Below are 23,309 nucleotides of genomic sequence, written 5' to 3'. Positions count from 1 at the left end.
GCATTTACTGTGTGTATAATCGTCACAACATATCTGTGAAGAGATACTATTATTATCTTTATTTTGCAGTTAAAGTAAATGAAGCACAAAGGAGTTAAGTAACTTGCCCAAAGCCGCATAGCTAATAAGAGGAAGAGCTGGAATTCAATGCCATACAGCTTGTCTGCAGAGTCTGGGCTCTCATAACCAGTGCTTTATATAGCTGCACAATATGTGCACACCTCTTGTGAGTCCCCAGCCTGGGCAAATGCATAATCCTGTCATAAAGGCATATGCTTTGGTGCTAAACTAACTTTGACTTAAATTTTATCTTTATCTCTTCCTAGTGTTCAGTCTTGGACAGATTATTATTCTCCCTGAAATTCAGTTTTCTCAACTATAAAATGGTTATAATTCTATCTCAAAGACCAGTTATATGGATTAATAAAACAAGGGGTATTAACCATCTTCTATGTGGAAGATGACCAATAAACGGTAGTTCCCCTCTTCCTTGTATATCTGTGGATGAGGTATCTTCTGTTTTTACCTTTAGTTCCACTCTCTAGTCTTTACACCTTTCTTTCTGCCCTGTAAGAACTAGGTCAGTTAAATTCCTTTGACCTTTGGTTTTCAGTTCAGTTCAGCCAATGGACATATTGAGCAGGAGATCAGAAGGTGGGAGAAGAGCGAGACCAGATAGTTTATTGCCCTGGTTCCGTCCATAAGGTCATCTTGGGCAAGCTGTCTCCCTCTGCTAAAGGTCACAGCCCCTCTCAATATGGCCCTCTTTACTTGACTTTCTCATTCAGGGTCTTGTAACCACTTTCTCCCATTTCCCTTCACATCTAACGTTGGTAACAACTCACTTGTTACTAGCCACAGGTTTCTGCACAATGCCGTATGGTTTCCTTCGTAAGATGAACATGCCATTTTCCATCAAACATTTGGAGAGTGAACTAGAGTGTATTAATAATACCAGGCCAAGAAAACCAACATGTATGGAAACCCACCACCTTGCCTTTCCCATGCCTTTGCATGCATCCTCCTTTTAAAACCCTCCTCAAGTTATCCTGATTTTCCTGCTACATTCTGTTCCAATACAGAGATGAACAGTAGGTTGTGACTTAAAGTACTATAGTGAAATGTGGGTATAAAAATCAAGAGATTATATCATGAGGTATACCTTTCTGTTTCCTCTTTTTAGAGCCAGCTTATTTCCTACTGGGGCTATCCTTATGAAAAATATGACGTTGTGACAAAAGATGGTTATATCCTCGGAATTTACAGGATTCCTCATGGAAGAGCATGTCCAAGAACGGGTGGGATTTATTTCATTATGAAAGGAATAGTGCCTAAGGAGAGATTCCTGGATGCGATGATAGCAGCAGGGCAGCTTTTATTCTGAAATAGAGCCTATTCTCTTCCATAAGTGGAGGCAAATCATCACCACCACCTCTACTATTTCATTTGCATAACACTTTGGAGTTTTTAAAGCATTTTCACATACACTATTTACTCTTTCCTTTCCTCCATTACTTTGTCCTCTTTCCAAACAAACACAGAAACAAAAGATAACTTGGTCTTACTCTAGAGATACCACTTTCCAGGCTTAAAAACCAAAACTCTAGGGTCATTTTGATACTTTCCTCTCCCACACTTCCTATACCCAGCCAATAACCAAGACCTATCAATTTTGCCTTCCAAACTTCTCTCTAATCTGAAAACTCTCAGCTTCAATATTGCTCAAGTCCAGGCTTCGACTTCACCATTATCTTGTGCTCCAGCTACTACAACAGCTTTCTAACTGGGATTATTTCATTTGTAATTAGTTCTCTATGCAAGTCACTGGGATTTTATTTTTTAAAGTAAATCTGACCCTATTAGTTCTATACTTCAGTGCAGCTAGAGCCATTTCTAGCTCCCTACAATATAGGTTGATATCTATAGAGAAGAGAGGAATCCACTTGGCAAGAACTGTTTGCTTCTTCTCTCATTTCTTAGCTCCTTTTGTTCTTTGGAGCATTGTATAACCAAAATTTCCAATATCAGAAGGTTTAGTTATTTAAAGAGACAATCCAGATTTTAAAAAAGAGAGAGAGATGGAACGGTGCTGTTCACTTTATAGAACTGACCCATCCCCTAAAATAACTCCATTACCTTTGGAAATACTCACAAGAACTTTGTTTCCCCAAACTTTTATCTTATCAGTTCTGCCAGGTAGCTGCCAAAAGGCATGCGATGAAAGCTGTCTCTGCAATGAGAAGCTGCCTGAGGGCTCAGATTAGAGAGGGGCTATGGATTATGACAGCTCTTTGGCAGTAATTTAGCAGAATTAGTAACACCTCTTCTTTCTCTTTTTCCTCAAAAGATGGATTAATGGGTATAAACTTTATCCTCACTTCCAGACGGCTGAGGCTTTCTGAGAGGCCAGTCTAGCCCTACTCAATCTCAGGAAGCTGGTCTAGCTCCAGAGGTGACCTAAGGGAAAGTCCCGGGGTACCAACACAGCATCACAAACCATTTATAAAAGACAGAAATATCCTAATCACTTCTCTTTCTCTTCTCTATGTTTTCAGCACCACTTCCCTGTTTCCTTCTTTTTTTCTCTTTCTTTAGTCAAATTGTTCCAATTCTACTTGTGAGTAGGATTTTTACGTCAAATTAACAATTTTACCTTGTGTAAATTTCACTTAAAACCTTGCATTTTGCTTTCTGACAATGCAAATTAACTAGTATAATGCCGGGCATTCAGGAAACATTCAATAAATGGCATTTTTATTGTCTTTGTTATTATCTTGGAAAAAAGTTTAGTTTTGTCACCAGATGCTTTTTGAGAAATAAAATGTCGTTAAAGTGAATAATTGTAGAGCAGATATTTATTGTGCTGGACAGAATTTTGTGTATTTTAATTCTAATTTAATTCTTATAACTACACTATAAAATAGCAATTTTTATTATTCCCCATTACAAAATAAGTTAACTAAGGCACAAAGAGGTTAACACGTAGCCGAAGAGATTTTAAATCGGGGCAATCTGACTCCAACAGCTGTATAACAATACAATACATTGCACATAATCCCAATTTTGCAAAAAGAAAAACAAGACATAGAGAAGATAAATAACTTGCCCAGCTTCAGAAGTAGTTCAAAACCCTAGAACCTCGGCTTGCCTGGTGCCAAATTTCATCTCTTAACTTTCCTTCTGGATTGCAGGGAGTCAGGAAAAAGAATTTTCTTGTAAGCACCAAGGAAGTTCATATAAAAAACTCCTGTTACTTGTATTTTGCAGCTGCAAAGCCTGCTGTGTATCTGCAGCATGGCTTAACTGCATCTGCCAGTAACTGGATTTGCAACCTGCCCAACAACAGCTTGGCTTTCCTCCTGGCAGATGCTGGTTACGATGTATGGATGGGGAACAGCTGGGGAAACACCTGGTCCAGAAGACACGTGAAATTGTCAACCACGTCACCAGAATACTGGGCCTTCAGGTAAGGAGAATACTACCAATGAATAAAGTGTGTATGTTGCTCATTTATATGGATGACTGCTCTTTGGATTTTCCCTTTCCGTCCAAATGCACACTATGGAATCTACAAGAAGGAAATGGACATTTCTTTTTTTTTTTTTTTTTTTTTTAACATCTTTATTGAAGTATAATTGCCTTACAATGGTGTGTTAGCTTCTGCTTTATAACAAAGTGAATCAGTTATACATATACAATATGTTCCCATTTCTCTTCCCTCTTGCATCTCCCTCCCTCCCACCCTCCCCATCCCATCCCTCTAGGTGGTCACAAAGCACCGAGCTGATCTCCCTGTGCTATGCGGCTGCTTCCCACTAGTTATCTATTTTACACTTGGTAGTGTATATATGTCCATGACACTCTCTTACCCTGTCACATCTCACCCCACCCCCTCCCCATATCCTCAAGTCCATTCTCTAGGAGGTCTGTGTCTTTATTCCCGTCTTGCCACTAGGTTCTTCATGGCCTTTTTTTTTTTTTTCCCCTTAGATTCCGTATATATGTGTTAGCATACTGTATTTGTTTTTCTCTTTCTGACTTACTTCACTCTGTATGACAGACTCTAACTCCATCCACCTCATTACAAATACCTCCATTTCATTTCTTTTTATGGCTGAGTAATATTCCATTGTATATATGTGCCACATCTTCTTTATCCATTCATCTGTCGATGGACATTTACATTGCTTCCATGTCCTGGCTATTGTAAATAGAGCTGCAATGAACATTTTGGTACATGACTCTTTTTGACCTATGGTTTTCTCAGGGTATATGCCCAGTAGTGGGATTGCTGGGTCGTATGGTAGTTCTATTTGTAGTTTTTTAAGGAACCTCCATACTGTTCTCCATAGTGGCTGTATCAATTTACATTCCCACCAACAGTGCAAGAGTGTTCCCTTTCCTCCACACCCTCTCCAGCATTGATTGTTTCTAGATTTTTTGATGATGGCCATTCTGACCGGTGTGAGATGATATCTCATTGTAGTTTTGATTTGCATTTCTCTAATGATTAATGATGTTGAGCATTCTTTCATGTGTCTGTAGGCCATCTGTATATCTTCTTTGGAGAAATGTCTATTTAGGTCTTCGGCCCATTTTTGGATTGGGTTGTTCGTTTTTTTGTTATTGAGCTGCATGAGCTGCTTGTAAATCTTGGAGATTAATCCTTTGTCAGTTGCTTCATTTGCAAATATTTTCTCCCATTCTGATGGTTGTCTTTTGGTCTTGTTTATGGTTTCCTTTGCTGTGCAAAAGCTTTTAAGTTTCATTAGGTCCCATTTGTTTATTTGTGTTCTTATTTCCATTTCTCTGGGAGCTGGGTCAAAAAGAATCTTGCTGTGATGTATGTCATAGAGTGTTCTGCCTATGTTTTCCTCTAAGAGTTTGATAGTGTCTGCCCTTACACTTAGGTCTTTAATCCATTTTGAGTTTATTTTTGTGCATGGTGTCAGGGAGTGTTCTATTTTCATACTTTTACATGTACCTGTCCAATTTTCCCAGCACCACTTATTGAAGAGGCTGTCTTTTCTCCACTGTATATGCTTGCCTCCTTTATCAAAAATAAGGTGCCCATATGTGTGTGGGTTTATCTCTGGGCTTTCTATCCTGTTCCATTGATCTATATTTCTGTTTTTGTGCCAGTACCAAACTGTCTTGATTACTGAAGCTTTGTAATATAGTCTGAAGTCAGGGAGCCTGATTCCCCCAGCTCCATTTTTCGTTCTCAAGATTGCTTTGGCTATTCGGGGTCTTTTGTGTTTCCATACAAATTGTGAAATTTTTTGTTCTAGTTCTGTGAAAAATGCCAGTGGTAGTTTGATAGGGATTGCATTGAATCTGTAGATTGCTTTGGGTAGTAGAGTCATTTTCACAATGTTGATTCTTCCAATCCAGGAACATGGTATATCTCTCCATCTATTTGTATCATCTTTAATTTCTTTCATCAGTGTCTTATAATTTTCTGCATACAGGTCTTTTGTCTCCTTAGGTAGGTTTATTCCTAGATATTTTATTCTTTTTGTTGCAATGGTAAATGGGAGTGTTTTCTTAATTTCACTTTCAGATTTTTCGTCATTAGTGTATAGAAATGCAAGAGATTTCTGTGCATTAATTTTGTATCCTGCTACTTTACCAAATTCATTGATTAGCTCTAGGAGTTTTCTGGTAGCATCTTTAGGATTCTCTATGTATAGTATCATGTCATCTGCAAATAGTGACAGCTTTACTTCTTCTTTTCCGATTTGGATTCCTTTTATTTCTTTGTCTTCTCTGATTGCTGTGGCTAACACTTCCAAAACTATGTTGAATAATAGTGGTGAGAGTGGGCAACCTTGTCTTGTTCCTGATCTTAGTGGAAATGGTTTCAGTTTTTCACCATTGAGGACAATGTTGGCTGTGGGTTTGTCATATATGGCCTTTATTATGTTGAGGAAAGTTCCCTCTATGCCTACTTTCTGCAGGGCTTTTATCATAAATGGGTGTTGAATTTTGTCGAAAGCTTTCTCTGCATCTATTGAGATGATCATATGGTTTTTCTCCTTCAGTTTGTTAATATGATGTATCACATTGATTGATTTGCGTATATTGAAGAATCCTTGCATTCCTGGGATAAACCCCACTTGATCATGGTGTATGATCCTTTTAATGTGCTGTTGGATTCTGTTTGCTAGTATTTTGTTGAGGATTTTTGCATCTATGTTCATCAGTGATATTGGCCTGTAGTTTTCTTTCTTTGTGACATCTTTGTCTGGTTTTGGTATCAGGGTGATGGTGGCCTCGTAGAATGAGTTTGGGAGTGTTCCTCCCTCTGCAATATTTTGGAAGAGTTTGAGAAGGATAGGTGTTAGCTCTTCTCTAAATGTTTGATAGAATTCACCTGTGAAGCCATCTGGTCCTGGGCTTTTGTTTGTTGGAAGGTTTTTAATCACAGTTTCAATTTCAGTGCTTGTGATTGGTCTGTTCATATTTTCTATTTCTTCCTGGTTCAGTCTCGGCAGTTTGTGCATTTCTAAGAATCTGTCCATTTCTTCCAGGTTGTCCATTTTATTGGCATAGAGTTGCTTGTAGTAATCTCTCATGATCTTTTGTATTTCTGCAGTGTCAGTGGTTACTTCTCCTTTTTCATTTCTAATTCTATTGATCTGAGTCTTCTCCCTTTTTCTCTTGATGAGTCTGGCTAATGGTTTATCAATTTTGTTTATCTTCTCAAAGAACCAGCTTTTAGTTTCATTGATTTTTGCTATTGTTTCCTTCATTTCTTTTTCATTTATTTCTGACCTGATCTTTATAATTTCTTTCCTTCTGCTGGCTTTGGGGTTTTTTTGTTCTTCTTTCTCTAATTGCTTTAGGTGCAAGGTTAGGTTGTTTATTCGAGATGTTTCCTGTTTCTTGAGGTAGGCTTGTATTGCTATAAACTTCCCTCTTAGCACTGCTTTTGCTGCGTCCCATAGGTTTTGGGTCGTCGTATCTCCATTGTCATTTGTTTCTAGGTATTTTTTGATTTCCCCTTTGATTTCTTCAGTGATCACTTCGTTATTAAGTAATGTATTGTGTAGCCTCCATGTGTTTGTATTTTTTACAGGTCTTTTCCTGTAATTGATATCTAGTCTCATAGCGTTGTGGTCGGAAAAGATACTTGATACGATTTCAATTTTCTTAAATTTACCAAGGCTTGATTTGTGACCCAAGATATGATCTATCCTGGAGAATGTTCCATGAGCACTTGAGAAAAATGTGTATTCTGTTGTTTTTGGATGGAATGTCCTATAAATATCAATTAAGTCCATCTTGTTTAATGTATCATTTAAAGCTTGTGTTTCCTTATTTATTTTCATTTTGGATGATCTGTCCATTGCTGAGAGTGGGGTGTTAAAGTCCCCTACTATGATTGTGTTGCTGTCGATTTCCCCTTTTATGGCTGTTAGTATTTGTCTTATGTATTGAGGTGCTCCTATGTTGGGTGCATAAATATTTACAATTGTTATACCTTCCTCTTGTATCGATCCCTTGATCATTATATAGTGTCCTTCTTTGTCTCTTGTAATAGTCTTTATTTTAAAGTCTATTTTGTCTGATATGAGAATTGCTACTCCAGCTTTCTTTTGATTTCCATTTGCATGGAATATCTTTTTCCATCCCCTCACTTTCAGTCTATATGTGTCTCTAGGTCTGAAGTGGGTCTCTTGTAGACAGCATATATATGGGTCTTGTTTTTGTATCCATTCAGCCAGCCTGTGTCTTTTGGTGGGAGCATTTAATCCATTTACATTCAAGGTAATTATCGATATGTATGTTCCTATTCCCATTTTCTTAAATGTTTTGGGTTTGTTATTGTAGGTGTTTTCCTTCTCTTGTGTTTCTTGCCTAGAGAAGTTCCTTTAGCATTTGTTGTAAAGCTGGTTTGGTGGTGCTGAACTCTCTCAGCTTTTGCTTGTCTGTAAAGGTTTTAATTTCTCCATCGAATCTGAATGAGATCCTTGCTGGGTAGTGTAATCTTGGTTGCAGGTTTTTCTCCTTCATCACTTTAAGTATATCCTGCCACTCCCTTCTGGCTTGCAGAGTTTCTGCTGAAAGATCAGATGTTAACCTTATGGGGATTCCCTTGTGTGTTATTTGTTTTTTTTCCCTTGCTGCCTTTAATATGTTTTCCTTATATTTAATTTTTGACAGTTTGATTAATATGTGTCTTGGTGTGTTTCTCCTTGGGTTTATCCTGTATGGGACTCTCTGTGCTTCCAGGACTTGATTAACTATTTCCTTTCCCATATTAGGGAAGTTTTCAACTATAATCTCTTCAAATATCTTCTCAGTCCCTTTCTTTTTCTCTTCTTCTTCTGGGACCCCTATAATTCGAATGTTGGCGCGTTTAATGTTGTCCCAGAGGTCTCTGAGACTGTCCTCAGTTCTTTTCATTCTTTTTTCTTTATCCTGCTCTGCAGTAGTTATTTCCACCATTTTATCTTCCAGGTCACTTATCCTTTCTTCTGCCTCAGTTATTCTGCTATTGATCCCATCTAGAGTATTTTTAATTTCATTTATTGTGGTTTTCATCATTGCTTGGTTCCTCTTTAGTTCTTCTACGTCCTTGTTAAATGTTTCTTGCATTTTGTCTATTCTATTTCCAAGATTTTGGATCATCCTTACTATCATTATTCTGAATTCTTTTTCAGGTAGACTACCTATTTCCTCTTCATTTGTTAAGTCTGGTATGTTCTGACCCTGCTCCTTCATCTGCTGTGTGTTTTTCTGTCGTCTCATTTTGCTTATCTTACTGTGTTTGGGGTCTCCTTTTCACAGGCTGCAGGTTCGTAGTTCCTGTTGTTTTTGGTATCTGTCCCCAGTGGCTAAGGTTGGTTCAGTGGGTTGTGTAGGCTTCCTGGTGGAGGGAACTAGTGCCTGAGCTCTGGTGGATGAGGTTGGATCTTGTCTTTCTGGTGGGCACGTCCACGTCTGGTGGTGTATTTTGGGGTGTCTGTGGCCTTATTATGATTTTAGGCAGCCTCTCTGCTAATGGATGGGGCTGTGTTCCTGTCTTGCTAGTTGTTTGGCATAGGGTGTCCAGCACTGTAGCTTGTTGGTCGTTGAGTGAAGCTGGGTCTTGATGTTGAGATGGAGATCTCTGAGAGATTTTTGCCGTTTGGTATTACGTGAAGCTGGGAGGTCTCTTGTGGACCAGTGTCCTGAAGTTGGCTCTCCCACCTCAGAGGCACGGCCCTGATGCCTGGCTGGAGCACCAAGAGCCTTTCATCCACACGGCTCAGAGTAAAAGGGAGAAAAAATAGAAAGAAAGAAAGAAAGAAAGAAAGAGGCTATAATATAGTGAAGTAAAATAAAGCTATTGTAAAGCAAAGCTATACAGACAAAATCGCACCCAGAAGCATATACATATACACTCACAAATAAAGGAAAAGGGGAAAAATTAATATATCCTGCTCCCAAAGTCCACCTCCTGAATTTGGGATGATTCGTTGTCTATTCAGGTATTCACCAGATGCAGGCACATCAAGTTGTTTGTGGAGTTTTAATCCGCTGCTTCTAAGGCTGCTGGGAGAGATTTCCCCTTATCTTCCCTGTTCGCACAGCTCCCGGGGTTCAGCTTTGGATTTGGTCCCGCCTCTGCGTGTAGGTCGCCTGAGGGTGTCTATTCCCCGCCCAGACAGGACGGGGTTAAAGGAGCAGCTGCTTCGGGGGCTCTGGCTCCCTCAGGCCGCGGGGAGGGAGGGGTACAGAGGGGGCGGGGTGAGCCTGCGGCGGCCGAGGCCGGCGTGACGTTGCACCAGCCTGAGGCGGGCAGTGCGTTCTCCCGGGGAACTTGTCCCCGGATCACGGGACCCTGGCAGTGGCGGGCTGCACAGGCTCCCGGGAGGGGCGATGTGGAGAGTGACTTGTGCTCACACACAGGCTTTTTGGAGGCGGCAGCAGCAGCCCCAGCGTCTCACGCCCGTCTCTGGGGTCCGTGCTGATCGCCGCGGCTCACGCCTTTCTCTGGAGTTCGTTTAGGCGGCACTCTGAATCCCCTCTCCTTGCGCTCAGCGAAACAAAGAGGCAAGAAAAAGTCTCTTGCCTCTTCGGCAGCTGCAGACCTTTTCCCGGTCTCCCTCCCAGCCAGCTGTGGTGCGCTAACCCCTTCAGGCTGTGTTCACGCCGCCAGCCCCAGTCCTCTCCCTGGGATCCAACCGAAACCGAAACTCGAGCCTCAGCTCCCAGCCCCGCCCGCCGAGCAGACCAGCCTCTCGGGCTGGTGAGTGCTGCTCCGCGCCGAGCCTCTGTGCGGGAGTCTCTCCGATTTTTTCCTCTGCGCCCCTGTTGCTGTGGGGTCTGCGGTGATCGCCGCGGCTCGCGCCCTTCTCTGGAGTTCGTTTAGGCGGCGCTCTGAATCCCCTCTCCTTGCGCGCCGCGAAACAAAGAGGCAAGAAAAAGTCCCTTGCCTCTTCGGCAGCTGCAGACTTTTTCCCGGTCTCCCTCCCAGCCAGCTGTTGTGCGCTAATCCCTTCAGGCTGTGTTCACGCCGCCAGCCTCAGTCCTCTCCCTGCGATCCGACCGAAGCCGAGCCTCAGCTCCCAGCCCCGCCCGCCCCGGCGGGGGAGCAGACAAGCCTCTCGGGCTGGAGAGTGCTGCTCGGCGCCGAGCCTCTGTGCGGGAATCTCTCCGTTTTTCCCTCTGCGCCCCTGTTGCTGTGGGATCCGCGCTGGTAGCTGCGGCTCGCGCCCGTCTCTGAAGTTCGTTTAGGCAGAGCTCTGAATCCCCTCTCCTCGCGCACCAGGAAACAAAGAGGGAAGAAAAAGTCTCTTGCCTCTTCGGCAGCTGCAGACTTTTTCCCGGACTCCCTCTTGGCTAGCTGTGGTGCACTAACGCCTTCAGGCTGTGTTCACGCCGCCAACCCCAGTCCTCTCCCTGCGATCCGACGGAAGCCCGAGCCTCAGCTCCCAGCCCCGCCCGCCCCGGCGGGCGAGCAGACAAGCCTCTCGGGCTGGAGAGTGCTGCTCGGCGCCGAGCCTCCGTGCGGGAACCTCTCCGCTTTGCCCTCCGCACCCCTGTGGCTGCGCTCTCCTCCGTGGCTCCGAAGCTTCCCCCCTCTGCCACCCGCAGTCTCCGCCTGCGAAGGGGCTTCCTAGTGCGTGGAAATCTTTCCTCCTTCACGGCTCCCTCCCACTGGTGCAGGTGCCGTCCCTATTCTTTTGTCTCTGTTATTTCTTTTTTCTTTTGCCCTACCCAAGTACGGGGGGAGTTTCTTGCCTTTTTGGAGGTCGGACGTTTTCTGCCAGCGTTCAGTGGGTGTTCTGTAGGAGCAGTTCCACGTGTAGATGTATTTCTACTGTATCTGTGGGAAGGAAGGTGATCTCCGCGTCTTACTCTTCCGCCATCTTCCCGAGGACCCCCCGACATTTCTTTTTCTACGCAGGTTTTCTTCACAAGCTCTGAAGAAGTGCCCTTATTATTGCACCGAGAGTTGTTTTAAATACTCCACTTGGCGTGTGTGTATGTAAAGTATATACGCAAGAAAAAAAAAATCAAGATGCTAAGGTCAACTTTAGAAAGGTTAATTCCAGGACTATCATATTGTCAGTGTGCACCCCAGAAATTTACTTGGTACCCTTACTAAAGAGGAAAAATGAAACTGATCAAGAAATGGGACCAGAAACAAGGTTCTGGTTGAAAATCCTGAGAACCAGACATTCATGATAAGCCAAGATGAGCCAAGCCCTTTAGCATAGATGACACTCCAATTCACTGAGTAGTAAAGGAACTCTACCCTCCATAGGCTGGTGGTGCTGAAATCTGTCCCTGGAGCTGAGTTGCCAGCAGCCCCTGTGGACGCTGTCTTCCTTAGAAGTTAGGCCAGCTGAGTCACAGAGGCAAACCCGGCACTTGTCGTGGAGCTAAGAACCATACCTTGAAAGTCACTAAAGCTGTTTGTTCCTTGGCCTCATTCCTGGAAGCCAATTTGCATTCCTTAATTCCACATTCCAGGGCAGTTGTGTCATGGCACAATTGCAAATAACATCATGATTCCCTAGATGAGTGTTTTCCCAACTACATACAGGGAAGAAGCACCTGAAGTGCTTGATAAATATGCAGATGACCAGGCCTCTTCCCTGGACATTTTGATTCAGTCTGTCTGGGCTGAACTCTGCAAGTCTCTTTGCTTTATTCTGTTTTTAAAATAAGCATTCCAGGAAATTTTTCTTTTCAAGGGAGCTTGGTAAATCTGCTATAGAATTAAGTGAAAAGCCTATGTAGGCTTTTGCAAGTCAGATTTTTCTGATTTCAGTTTCTTAACAAAGTTATTCTTGCAATCAAGGTGATATCCTCAAAAGTTGCACAGACGCATGATATCACGTATTGATTCTAGTATTACATTTAACAAAAGCTAAACATCTAGGTCTGCAATGAATATGTTTAAGTATTGCAAGCCTAAAAATGAGATGGGTTTTTTTCCAATGTTCTTGTTCTTTTTCTTTGGCAGTTTGGATGAGATGGCTAAATATGACCTTCCAGCCACAATCAATTTTATCATAGAGAAAACTGGACAGGAGCGACTCTACTATGTGGGCCACTCCCAAGGCACCACCACTGGTGTGTTTGGGGCAGGTGTGATCTGAGAGTGTCAGGGGATCTTCTTCATATTCACGAAAGGGCTCAGGATTTCTTCCCTCTGTGCAGTCTCTAGCTTGGGACTCTGAGTTGGGAAACAATCTTGTCTGGCTGGCTTCTAAAGAGTAAATAAAGTGTGGATGACTTAGGGATTTTCCCCCCAGGACTAAATCTGGAGATTGATGGATAAGCCTGAAAGAGAGACAATTATTTATTTATTCATTTGTGTACCCAACAACACTTGCCGGGCACCAGGTTAGATACTGGGGAACCAAAGATAAATAAATATGGTATGCATCTTTCCCTTAAAGAGCTCACAGTCTAGTGAGGGACACTAAAAAACAAAGCAGAGAATTACAAATCTCAGTGATTATATGTCACAACCAGTGTGACTTTTAGTTAGTTCCCAGTGGGTGCTGGGGTAGGCTAGATGTGGGTGGGTGGGCAGTGCCATAAGGCACTCCATTCTCTTCACTGTTCTCTGTTCAGCTAGAGGCCTTGACAATACCAACAACATTTACACCAGTTATTTGAGAGCATTGTCATCCATATTTTACAAATGGCTGAACTTAGGAACCCCTTCTAATGGTGATAATGCCAATTAGAAAGTGTATGTATATATATATATATATATATATATATATATATATATATATATATATATATATATATATATAATATATATATATATATAATCTAACCTTCAAAAGAATTATTCTATAAGGATTCTATTTTCCATATGTATAGATAGAGAAAACTAAGACTCATACAGGGGAGGTTAAGTTGCCCAAGTTTTCGCATAGCTAGCAAATGGGAAGCCAAAATTATAGCCCAGTTTTGTCTGATACCAAAGACTATGGTCAAGCTAGGATGGCCCTTGGAGTTTACCTAGACGTGCCCCACACTGTACGTTTGAACCCTTTGCAACATTCTCTATAAGTAGATTTGCATCCTTCAGGGACAGGAAACTCACTTTATTCTGAATTAGCTAGTTCCATCTTCAGAAATTTAAAAATCCTTCCCTAAAAATGGTGCTTACTCTGAGTTTCTTTGTTTTATTTTTTTAATATAACTACTTTTACTATAATTTAAAATGAATTAAGAATTGTTCTAGTTGAGGTCTACCCCGATGGGGCTTTTTCTGTAAACGTACATCGTTGGAAACGCCTCATAGATTAACTGTGTGGTTTCCTTTACTCATAGAACTACCTGTTAGATCTGTGGGAAAGAACTACAAGACAGAGCTGCCAAGTAAACTATGAAAAACCTAACAAACTTTTTATCTTAGGTATTGGCATATCCCAATGACTTGTACTGTTCTAGGGTGTGATGGCTTAGGAGTGAATATGATTTGAACCTAATACATTTTTAGAGGGTGTCAAATTCAGAACCAGGCAGATCCATCGCCTGACCCTAAACATGGTCCTAAAGTAAATCGCTTGAGGAAATTGGATCCCGAAGATTACAGGTGGGGGATTTTGAAGTGTGTCCATATTTCATTGGAGATCAAAGAGGCCTAACTAAAAGAATTGAATTGTGGGCTGACTCACACGATAACTTCTTTTTGAAAGGGCTATTTTATCTTGAAGATTATGAGTTTGAAGGAACTAAGGTGACTGGCAGTGGAAAGAATCAGAACATGTGAAATTCCTTAAAAATTTATTGACTTAAATAACTTTGTGTTACACATAATTTAAAAAAACCCTTTACACTTTGTGCAGAAAAAAAAAAAAAAGAATTGTTCTAAATCTATGAATTAGTATCTTCTTCCCTTTCAGCTTTCATAGCATTCTCTACTAATCCAGAGCTGGCTAAAAGGATTAAGATATTTTTTGAAATTGGCTCCAGTCACCACTGTGAAATACACCCAAAGTCTTATGAAAAAATTAACAACTCTTTCCAGAAAAATAATCAAGGTATGTGACAACTTTTCCCCAAGTTTAAATCTGTAATAACTAAAACTAGCCCTATTTCCATTGATTTCAAGAGAAGACAGCTTGAGACAAATAACATTTTACAAACATCTAGGCACGCTCGTGGTGCACATGTAGGTTTACTGATGATGTACAATTTTACCAACAGGGTTCAGGCTGCTCACTCGGGTGCCATTCTACCCTTCTGTCTTCATTTTTAACTTAGAGGCTTGTCTCTCATGTCATTCCTCAGTCACGGATACAGCAAGAGCTGATTTGATTGATTGATTGGTTTAATCTAGTAGGTTAAATTTCTCTCTGGTGCCCCCTAGTTTATCAGGGACAGTATAGTGTAGTAGTTGAGATCACAGCATGTGATTTGAGGGTGCCTGTGGGGAGAAATGAACTCAGGGTCTTCCTACTCCACCATTTTGCCTACTCCCCTCTGCACTAGGTGCGTTTTAAATGTGACCTATTATCTACACAGCAGTTCTACTTAGTGCATATTAATTTTCTATTTTATAGTTGAAGAAATTCAAGATAATAGAAATTAAATACTTTCCTAAGGTATAAGAGACAGAGTCTAGAATCAAACCAAGGCAACCCTGACTCCAAAGACTTAGCAATTTCTTATGGGGACTAGTTTTTTAGGGGAAGTCCCAAAAAACACTCCAAGTAAAAGATCTTGGGAAAAAGCATCAAGAGGTGAGATGGGGGGACCGAAAAGGTGGATTGGGAAAACTACAGAGACAAAGTTTAATGGGCCTCTTGGTTTCACTGAGGACTAGCACTGAGCAGATATCACCTGTGTCTAGTCCTTGTCTGAATTGCCACTCATTTTCCACCCTTGACATTCACATTCATGAAAGTTGGTGGTGTCTTAAATCGATCTTACAAGATGACAAGGTGACAAGATGTTCTATGCTCACACATTTTTTGACCGATTCATTGCCACCAAGGTGTGCAAGCGGAAGATATTTCATCATATTTGCAGCAACTTTCTATTTACTTGGAGTGGATATGACCCAAAAAACTTAAACATGGTACGTGTAAGTAGTCAGATCCAGGAAAGCAATTGTTTTGTTGCACAGAGGTAAGGAGAGTTCATTCTAAATTGCATGGAAACCACATTTCGAAGTCTCCTTTTTGTCTCCTGGAATGTAGTTAGCATGTTTATGGCTTCCAACCAAAGCTGAGATTCCACCTGCTTTAGTAGGAGGATTTGAGAAGAAGTCTCTGCCACTGAAAATTCTCACCAATTCTTGTTGTTGGACAAAGTGCCACCATTAAAAAGTCCTTCACTTAGGCTATGGTTTTGAAATTTATCTTGCTATGCCTGAGCCCTCTCTCAGACCCACTGACGTAGAATTTCAGGGAGTGAGCCCAGCCACCTAATTTTTAACCAGTTTTCTACTTTCATAGGTGATTTGGACACAGTCATTTTGTGAACGACTTATATCTTTTATCCAAAGGGGTAAAGGAATGGCTCTTCAATAACAGCTACAGACTCACTGTTCAAGTGATACTGAGAGGGATAATTGTTGGGGTTCCTATCAAGTCCTTTCCAACTTAACTGAGAGCCTTTCCTTTCTTAGCTACCTCTAACTGACCCGAAGGGTGGGAGGGAGAAAGAGAAGAAGCTACTGTCCCCAGCTAGACTGGAGACAGGTTTGAAACCAGGGGTGGGACAAAGCTGAAGATGGTCTCTGTCTGTCTCACAGACTTCTGCCTAGAGCCTTTCCTCCCTCAGTGGATAGTGCTGATTAATATTTTCCTTGATTTCAAGCAAGATTTATAAAAGACTGTTTATGCAAAGCATGCCTTAGCCACTGCCTTTCACATGACTTTCTTACTTTCTCAATTTACTAGGGAAACCATGCTTGCCTTTCGCTTAGATGGAAGTGTACCGTGTAGAGCTAAGTAAAAAGACCTTTAAACAAACTCAATAGAAACAGTTTCAAAAAACACCCTCTCAACATAGCCTAAGAGTTTGCTAAAGAAAGACTTCACAAAATGACACCCTAGAACATTCGTTGGGGGCTCTCATTGTACATTTATATAGTCAGATTGCCTTTTTTCTCTCGCTGTTGTGGACTGGATTATAGAATATTACAGTGCCTGCAAGGATGTTTACTTTAGTGGAGCATAGCCAGGGATACATAAGTAGAGTTTGTAGAACTTTCAAAAATTACACATGTCCAGAACTCAACCCTAGAGATTTTGATATTGTTTCATAGGTTTGGGTAGCTCATAACTAGCTATATTTTTTAAAGCTCCAAGATGTTTCAGATACTCACTCTGGTGGAAAATAACTCTTTTGTATACTAAAGAAAACAAGATGCTGTTGGAAATATTTAAAAATCAAGATTTTTTTGATTCAAAAAGAAATCTAATCATTAATAGAGGTTTAAATACTGGATGGATTATGTCCCACAAACTGTCAAAGAGTCCTGCAGAACATTTACCACATTTTTAAGAAGGCATGATAAAACATTCAGATCTGTTCTCAATCTTTCATGATGAACAACTTTCTGGGACTGTCCCTTAGGACTTATCACAGGGTGAAGGAGAAGATTACTGGGGCTTTTATCTCTTGACTGTCTATATTCTTGGACCTGTCTGAGGTAAGGCTGGAAAGAAAAGGTACATTACCTTTTGTCTTTGACCAGCAGGATGCCCTCTGTGGGCTTTACAAAGATACTGCCCAGGACAGAAGTATGGAAATGAGGGAGAAAAAAGTTCTTAAAGACGGGCTTCTTTGCTTAATAAGTCTTTAGAGGGTATGGTACATGTTTATTCCTTGAGAGAGAGAGAGAGAGAGAGAGAGGAGAGAAAGAGAGAGAAAAAAATACTCAGATTTACTTGTGGTGTGATTATATGATTAACCTTCAGATAAGAATCTTTTTACTTTGCAGAGTCGCTTAGACGTTTATTTGTCACAAAGCCCTGAGGGAACATCTGTTCAGAATAGGCTGCACTGGGCCCAGGTACATGCTCCCTGTTCCTGATATGACACGCACGTATCTCTGCAAGATCCCCGAGGAGCACTCCCAAGAGAGCTCACTGCAGGGTTTTGCAGGTTCTGCTACTGTCAGGTGGATGTTTCTGGAATCAGCATCAACTCATGTTGATTTCCTTTACTCCCTTCTATTCTCCATGTACTCTGTATCTGGTGTTTGGATTCCCAGGTATTCTGACTGAATTCTGACCTTTAGATTACTCTGAATTGCCTTTTCTAGGAAAAGCTTGTGTTTCCTCTTTTGCAAAATCATTAGCTCTAATAGAGCTTTATATAACATGATACAGGCTATTCCAAAAAGATCTGTTTATCCTCTAATTGGGATATGGGCGATTTCAGAGTGTGGAAATATTGCTTAATTCAGAGGAAATTAAATGTTAGAGAGGGATTAAAACAGATTAAGTGTTTCTGCTTTTACTTTCAGTTTAAGGGTTATGTTTTTTTTTGTTACTGTATTACTCAATATTTGGCAAGTCAAATTCAGTTGGTATAGCTTTCTGAGCCAAGTATGTATGAGAGTGTGTGTGGGGGGGAAAGGTCTTCCCAAGGTTTTAATATTTAATTACACATTTTGATTTGTAAATACTTTAAAACATTTAATAGGGATCTGAGCTCCCTAGGAATTTGAATTTTAACCTACACCCTGATAAATTTGTTCCATGCTTTAAAGTTGAGAATCACTGCTATAGATAGTCTGAAATACTAGTTGAGGATTTCTGAAATTCTTTGAAGAGTTCCACCCCCAGGAGATAAGCCTTCAAGTTCCTACACGAAGAAAGATATTCTGGACATAGGGCCTCCTACTGGTGAGGAGACAGGTAGACTCTGATAGGCATGCCCTTCCAGGAAATACAACATCGATTTCACATTTATTGAGCACTTACTATGTGTTCTTGTTGTCCAAATATACGATTTAATTCTGTCTCATTCTTTCTTATGAATTCTCATAACAATCTTTCAATGAAGGCATTGGTATTCCCATTCTACAAATGTCATAACCAACCCCTTACACATCTCACAGCTGACTCTTCTTAAAGATACCTCTTCTCCTTTGACAGAAAGTTCTCTTCAGAATAGAAATAACTGGGCGTGGAGAGATAAAACATTTGGTCATAAGTTATGTAGACAGCTCAGGCAAGGATGATGATGATAATGATGATGGTAGTAATATTAATAAAAAGAGTGATTTCTTGACCATTCCCAGGTGCTACATACTTTTTATGCATTACCATATTTAATCTTCACAACCCTATAAGAAGAATGTTATTGTCATTTCCATTGCACAGCTGAGACAATAGGTTTAGAGAAGATACATATCTTGCCTGGATCACAGACTTAATAATCCGTTAAGCTTGTATTCAAACAAGGTCTGTTTGATGCTAGAACCCAAGTTCCTAACTTGTACACTCTATTGCCTCTCATTGCTGAAAACCTACAGAATTTCAACAGCTGCAGACTATTGCCTCTGTCAATATAAATCATGATGGGAACCATTTCAAACAAAAAATCAGAATGAAATCAATTAATGTGAAAAAAAAAATCTGAGATTCAAGTTAAGGGAAAAAAAAAATCCTTGGTGTAGTCTGAGAATAATTTAATGAAGTGCCTGAGGTAAAGGTAAAAATTATCTGTCTCCTCAATCCAACATGGGTGGGAAATAACAGAAAAAGGAACCCCTAGAAGTATTAATGCTTCTACTCTAATATCTGAAGTCTAAAATTTAAAATGAAAAAAGGTTACATATGCTGTCTCAGACACTCAGTCCATGGCCATGTTACTGACAACATAGCAGGCTGCTTGGCTCTACAGACAGGAGACAGACAGACAGAGGCTGTACCTCAGAAAGCCCTGAGGGTGTTCTTTGAGTGAGCATTCCTTTCAAAAGTAACAAAAATGTTTAAGGATAAGGAATGTAATCATAATATCCTAGACCATCTGACAAGGATGATAAGGCAGAAAGTTTTTAAATAATAATAGCAGTCATTTTTTAATGTAGGAAATGTATAGTTGGTGCCTTTTTAAAATATATATATATAAATTCCTGAAGCCAGGATATTCAAGAATCATTCAATTTAGCATCTTTTAAACATTTTCTATGTATACAACATTCTAATATTTAAAGCCATCACTGCTTGAGGATTTTTGTTGGAAAAGTATAGAGGGGAAGAAAGGATTGTAAGTTAGTTCCGTGAATTAGTATCAATTTTTATCATTTTTATTATTTGACTTATTAAACTATTGACTTTTAGCTCATGTGCTAAAGAGTGGGACATTATGTCAATCCGTTTTGTAAATTTTTTGTTAACTGTCTTTAAATGTATGTTGTTTTCTTACATCATTTTAACATGTTTATTATTTTTATCTTATCATAGGCTGTTAATTCTGGTCAGTTCCAAGCTTTTGATTGGGGAAACCCTGATCAGAACATGATGCACTTCCACCAGGTACAATATCAACAATAATCAATCAATTGCATACTGCAAATGAACTTTAAAAATAGTATCTACTCATCAAGCACCTACTAGGCCCCATTCACTATGCCAGATATTTTGTATAGATCAGATGTTGCTTATTGGGTTCTTACCATGTGCCATAACATTATTTTTGATCCTCAGAATGACCTTCCAAGGTAAATTTTATTGTCTCTATTTTTCCAGAAGCTCAGAGAGTTTTAGGTAAATTGTCAAAATTATTTAGCTTATAAAGAACCAGAATATGACACAGGAGTTCCTGGATCAAAAGTCCATTCTTCTTCCACGACACTTATTCCTTTTCAAAAAAATAGAAATTCTCAGCACTTAATTAAGAGACCATATTTTAAAGAAAGAATTAAAGATACATAATTTTGTTTCTGGAGCATATTCTCTGGCTTCTTAACTGTCTCTCATAAAATGAACTAACATTTTCCTAATAATTCTTTGGGATGTCATTTACTAGTCATTTTTTTAAAGTACATGAATTATTAGAGATATTCCGGACAGGAATATCACCTTTAGGGAGAAGCAGTGCTATCTGCCGGATAATGATATGTCAAAATATTTCTTGACATTATACATGAAAACTTTTGGAGCAAAAACTCTATATTAAAGCAAATAGGTGTCGTTGTTATTATTACTATTATTTTTTCAGTATGTAAGGAAATCCAATGATGGCTTTGGCCTCTTGCTGATAGACTGAGCTTAAATTAAACAAATAGTCATCAAAGATATATGGGTTTTTCAAATCAAGGATATGGACAGAAATTTGGAAATTTTTAAAAAAGCAATTTCAGTGCCACCATAATAACTACAATAGTGAAAATGCATAATTTCAACTAGTGTGAAAAATCTGATTTTTCTCCTAAACTGCTATAGTTATATGTGTGTGGGGTGGTGTGTGCCCACACACACAAACTCAGACACTGTGTCGAAGTACTATTTACTCTTGTAATTAACCAATTCCTTGTCCTAGCAAGAGTATATAGTTGCTTTAAGAAAAGCTTTTTAGATGATGACCTTACCCTAAAAGACTCAAATACCTATTTGAATGAGAGTTGAATCACAGGTATTAACTTCATCAATGTGCTTGCAGATTCTATCAAAATATATGGCCATTCAGGTTCAATTATGAATCTTTTGCTTGGAACTTTGGGGGAAAAAAAGAAAATCTAGAACAGACTGAGGGTGAACAATAAGCAAGTTTTAAAATCAGTAACCTTTGTCACAACTGTAAGTAATATCCCCATAAATTAGGCAGGTGTAATTACCAATATAATCACCAATCCTGTATAACTAAGAAAGTAAAAAAATAATTTCTTGGCCAAAAGCCACCATATATCATTTGGATCTTGATCTTGATGTTCATTTTTGCTTTGCCATCTTCTGGGCTCCCCCATTCATTCTTAGCAGGGTATTAAATTATTGCAGTAAATGTATTCTCATTTCAGAGGCCCCTGAGACCCACTTGTGCCTTAAAACTTGCTAATATTTTTGCCACTCTGTGCTGTGTTGTTTTTTTATTCTTTATGTTTTGCCATCCTTGCATTTGAATATTTATGTTTTGTATTATTCTGCTGAGAAAACTGTCAAGTCAGGAAGAGCATGCCTCTTCTTTCATCAGTTGCACTTTTGCATTGGGGCCTTGCACCAAGCTTTTCTGAGTTCACCCTTCCCTCGAGTGCAGTACTGGTCAGTGCTAATCTGCACTCATTTCTTTCTTTGCCCTTCACATTGCCTTCTCATAGCTACACATTCCCATTTACCACTTGCTCCTAAGCCCAGGTCCAAGGCCTTCCAGTATTACAGGGTAGGGGAATTATACTTGATATATTTGGTAATGCAAAGACCCATCCACTGACAGTGAAATGTGGAATGACTATACCAGTGAGCTCTGCCTCATATCTCTCTACTAGGAGAACTCAAGGTGCAGAGTCACCAAGTCAGGGGTCTCCCCCAGACACATTTCTACTGCTCTTAGAAACCTTTCTCTGGCCAATGTTACTGTTTCCTAAGGATTTATAACCTGGTCCATGTTACCTTTTCTCCCTAGTCTTGCTGCCAAAATTAACTATGGTGTATTAATCTCCTTGGGATACCATAAAAAATCCCATAGACTGAGTGGCTTAAACAACAGAAATTTATTTCTAAGAGTTCTGGAAGCTGGAAGTCCGAGATCAGGGTGACAGCACAGTCAGGTCCTAGTGAGGGCTCTCTTCCTGGACTGCAGAAAGCCACCTTCCTCATGTGTATCCACATAGCCTTTCCTCTATGTGGTTGACAAGAGAGAGAGACATTAATCTCTCTCTCCTCCACTTCTTATAAGGCCACCAATCCTATTGGATTGGGACCCAAACCTTATGACCTCATTTAACCTTAAGTACTTCCTAAAAGCCTTGTCTCCAAATACAATCACCTTGGGGTTAGAGTTTCAACATATGAATTTGAGGGAAACACAATTTAGTCCATAGAATATGCAACTCTTTCCATTACAAGTAGTAGAAATCAACTTTATTTTATATTTTAAAAAAATGGTTTAGTTTTACTGAAATAAAAGGTATAGTGGTAAATGCACAATAGCCAGGAACTTATATACCGTCCTCAGGCTCTCTCTTTCTCTCTCCCTCTCAGTCTCTTTCAATTCTGCTTGCAAATGCTGTTTCCATTCTGAGGCTATTTCCAAGATAGTAATACAATGGTAACTGTATGTACCTAGCTCATATAGCTTTTTTTAACTGCAAACTCAAAGAAAATGGCAATATTTTCTCAATAGCTCTGGTAAAAAGTTCCCCAGAGAACTCTGACCCAATTTTAGTAATGTGCCCATTACTCATACAATTATACTGCGGCCAGAAGAATGAAGGACTCATTGACCAGGACTGATCACCCTGGACCACTCTGGAACTGGGGTTTGGGGATTTGTTGAATCAGCACAAGAAAGGTTGTGTTACCAGAAAGAAGGGAAACTTACCAGGAGATTCGCATCATAGCCACTCTATTTCTCTGTAATGGGCTGGCTCCTTTTAAGCATTATTTTCAAATGTCTTTTTTGTACATTAGTCTCAATGCCCCCTAAAGAGTCTGCTCAAGTGTTACTAACTCCCCTGAGCCCAGATTTCTGCATATAAGAAGGGGTATTTATATTTATTCTATCCAATATTTTGTTTGAAATGGATACACTCCCAACCCAAGTAGTACTAGAAAGATGGTCCCCCATAGAAGTGAGAGCCTCTCTTCCTCTGGGATCCTTTTCGTTTTTCCCAAAAGTGAAAATCAGGAATATAATGGTTGTCTTTTTTTAATCCACAA

At 40.0% G+C, this 23,309-nt stretch overlaps 1 protein-coding gene across 1 annotated transcript in view; it reads left to right on the top strand.

Moving 5' to 3' along the window:
* Positions 1-211: 211 nt before the first annotated feature.
* Positions 212-23,309, top strand: part of LIPK (lipase family member K) — a gene marked incomplete at its 5' end in the record, with an annotated part of 30,128 nt that continues 7,030 nt past the window's right edge. The window contains 9 exon segments of the mRNA XM_082423529.1: positions 212-226; positions 1,184-1,298; positions 3,268-3,466; positions 12,467-12,576; positions 14,373-14,428; positions 14,430-14,514; positions 15,414-15,550; positions 17,423-17,494; positions 19,899-19,970. Coding sequence (XP_082279655.1) covers positions 212-226; positions 1,184-1,298; positions 3,268-3,466; positions 12,467-12,576; positions 14,373-14,428; positions 14,430-14,514; positions 15,414-15,550; positions 17,423-17,494; positions 19,899-19,970 — 861 coding nt within the window.

This window comes from Balaenoptera physalus, assembly GCF_965194825.1.
Source record: "Balaenoptera physalus genome assembly, chromosome: 14".
NCBI classification, from domain to species: Eukaryota; Metazoa; Chordata; class Mammalia; order Artiodactyla; family Balaenopteridae; genus Balaenoptera; species Balaenoptera physalus.
This window is presented reverse-complemented; position numbering and strand designations above follow the sequence as displayed.